Source organism: Penaeus japonicus, unplaced genomic scaffold (assembly GCF_977035675.1).
Source record: "Penaeus japonicus unplaced genomic scaffold, GWHDUDI00000001_assembly GWHDUDI00000041, whole genome shotgun sequence".
NCBI classification, from domain to species: Eukaryota; Metazoa; Arthropoda; class Malacostraca; order Decapoda; family Penaeidae; genus Penaeus; species Penaeus japonicus.
In genome coordinates this window covers 882,210-884,709 of record NW_028234443.1, presented here as the reverse complement: position 1 = coordinate 884,709, position 2,500 = coordinate 882,210, and the positions used below count along the sequence as shown (strand labels likewise).

The following is a 2,500-nucleotide window of genomic DNA, read 5'->3' as shown; positions in this document are numbered from 1 at the left end:
GAGAGCCTACCTACTGAAGGGAAACTTACCCATAACAGGATGGGCGGCTGTAAGCGAGAAACGCACGCAGGCACTTAAATTAACGCTAACCTAACCGCACGCAAGCACTTAACACTAACCTAACCAAGCCACCCCAAAGCCACTTGCCTGGGCCACGTCGGCTAACTCTTGATTCCAGACCAATTCCATCATGTTGGCGGCCGACGGCTGCGGGCCGGGGGAGCCTCTGGTCTCGTCCCCCTTGGCGACCTGGGGGAAGGGGGGGAGGGGGGGTCATCTGGGTGGATCTTGACTCTCGCTCGCTCGCTCTCTCTCTCTCTCTCTCTCTCTCTCTCTCTCTCTCTCTCTCTCTCTCTCTCTCTCTGTATAGCTTTGCCCTAGCTTATTGATTGACAGGGTCACAGTAATACCTGTTTTACCAACAATGTATGTCTCAGAAACTAATATGAACTGTACAAATCATTTAGGCATAGTTCCTATGCCTATTCATGTGTATACAATGTATATAGTATGAATAAACATATCAAAATCAAAATCAAATCTCTCTCACTCTCTCTAGAGTGGCGTTTTGCTGCCATACAGTAATAGTGTGGATATCTTTACAAAGCAACTCTTTGAAAGCAATATCTAAGTCGGGAAAGACTATTGCAGATAAAACACATGGTCTTAAATATTCTCAAGCAGAACTCGATGAGATAAATGACATTAAAGCAAGCATTCCGGACATACAAGAGCAACACGAAATAACTTTGAACCCAAGTCGTTTTCTAACAACATTCGACTGAACCAAGCAGAGCATCCCATGAATCCAGTCGATATGATTAATAACTTATCCTTTAATCCTATTCACCCATGAAGCCGATGAAGGAATTGAATAAAACGTCGACTAACCAGATGAATGAATTGAATAAAACGTCGACTAAGCAGATGAAGGAATTGAATAAAACGTCGACTAAGCAGATGAATGAAATGAATAAAACGTCGGTTAACCCAGATGAAGGAACTTAATAAAACGTCGACTAACCATATGAAGGAATTGAATAAAACGTCGACTAACCAGATGAAGGAAATGAACAAAACGTCGAATAACCAGATGAAGGAAATGAACAAAACGTCGACTAACCAGATGGAGGAAATGAACAAAACGTCGACTAACCAGATGGAGGAAATGAACAAAACGTCGACTAACCAGATGAATGAATTTAATAAAACGTCGACTAACCAGATGAATGAATTTAATAAAACGTCGACTAACCAGATGAATGAATTTAATAAAACGTCGACTAACCAGATGAAGGAAATTAACAAAACATCGACTAACCAGATGAATGGAATGAAGAAAACGTCGACTAACAAGATGAATGAATTTTATAAAACGTCGACTAACCAGATGAAGGAATTGAATAAAACGTCGATTACCCACATAAAAAAACATCCTACTCACCTTGGCCCTGTACTCATTATGTTCCCTCAGAATGAGTTCTCTCTCCTCGCTGTTCACGCCTTCCCGGTTTATCCCACAAGCCTTGTTCTTCGGTTGGCAGATAGAGTGGCTTGGCGTGAAGGCTTGGGCGTATTCGCTACACTCGCGTTCGATCGGGCTTGGTGGGGCTGAGAGAGCAGAAAATAAGCAAGAGAAGAAAAATTGAGATGATGTTGAAGTATGGGAATTGATTTTGGAAAGATTGTGTAGATAATGATGTTGAGGGGATGGGTGGGGGGGTGGGGGTAAGAAACGGTGTTGAAATAAATGAGTTAAAAATACGATGTTGGGTTTGGAAATGATAAGAACGTGTTATTTAAAAAAATGATAATAATAATGTTGAGTTAAAATGAATAATCATAATGCGTTTAGACTGATAATGAAAGAAAGGATATTGAAAGGGAGGATAATAACAATGGTGATAATTATGATAGTGGTGGTGATGATAGTAAAAGGATAATTATCATAAAATTGATAACAGTACTGCGGATAGAAATAATTACATTTATATAAAGATGATAATTGTGAAAAGATAATGAGAAAGATAATGACGTCAATAATAATACAGACAATAATGATGATCCATTCTTCGCCACACACACACACCTGAATCGTCCGAACACGTGCAATCTGTCCTCGGAACCGCGACAACGGTTCTCTTCCTCTTGGTCACGTGACACACCAAGTCGAAACACCTGCTGGCCACTTCTTCCACAATATTCCCGTCCTTGTATTTCCTATCGTTGAAGACACATTTCCCCCTCTTCTTCTTCTTCTTTGTTGTTTGTCTCCCCTTCTTCTCGCTCGATCTGGCGCGTTTTCCCACGTTTCTCCTTTTTCTTCCCTCGGAGCCCCAGCGTTTGAGTTCCTCCGGGGTGAGAGAGGCCGTTAGGTTGAGCACGGAGCGAGAGGGGCGTGGCTGGCACGTGCAGGAGGTGAGGGGCGTGAAGTCGAAGTTTAAACTGGCTTTGTTTTTTCTGGGTTTGCCGTTTCTTCCTTCGGCGGAAGTGCAGACGA

At 42.2% G+C, this 2,500-nt stretch overlaps 1 protein-coding gene across 2 annotated transcripts in view; it reads right to left on the bottom strand.

The window, feature by feature from the left end:
- Positions 1-2,500, bottom strand: part of LOC122253998 (venom allergen 5) — an 8,386-nt gene that overhangs the window by 4,166 nt on the left and 1,720 nt on the right. The window contains exons 3-5 of one of the 2 annotated variants that reach the window (XM_043017445.2): positions 2,090-2,500; positions 1,445-1,611; positions 148-249 (exon numbers count right to left, since the gene is read on the bottom strand). The exon at positions 2,090-2,500 is cut by the window's right edge and continues 34 nt beyond it. In XM_043017445.2, coding sequence (XP_042873379.2) covers positions 148-249; positions 1,445-1,611; positions 2,090-2,500 — 680 coding nt within the window. The remainder of the gene's footprint in view (positions 1-147; positions 250-1,444; positions 1,612-2,089) is intronic. The other variant, XM_086534477.1, reaches the window with a different exon arrangement.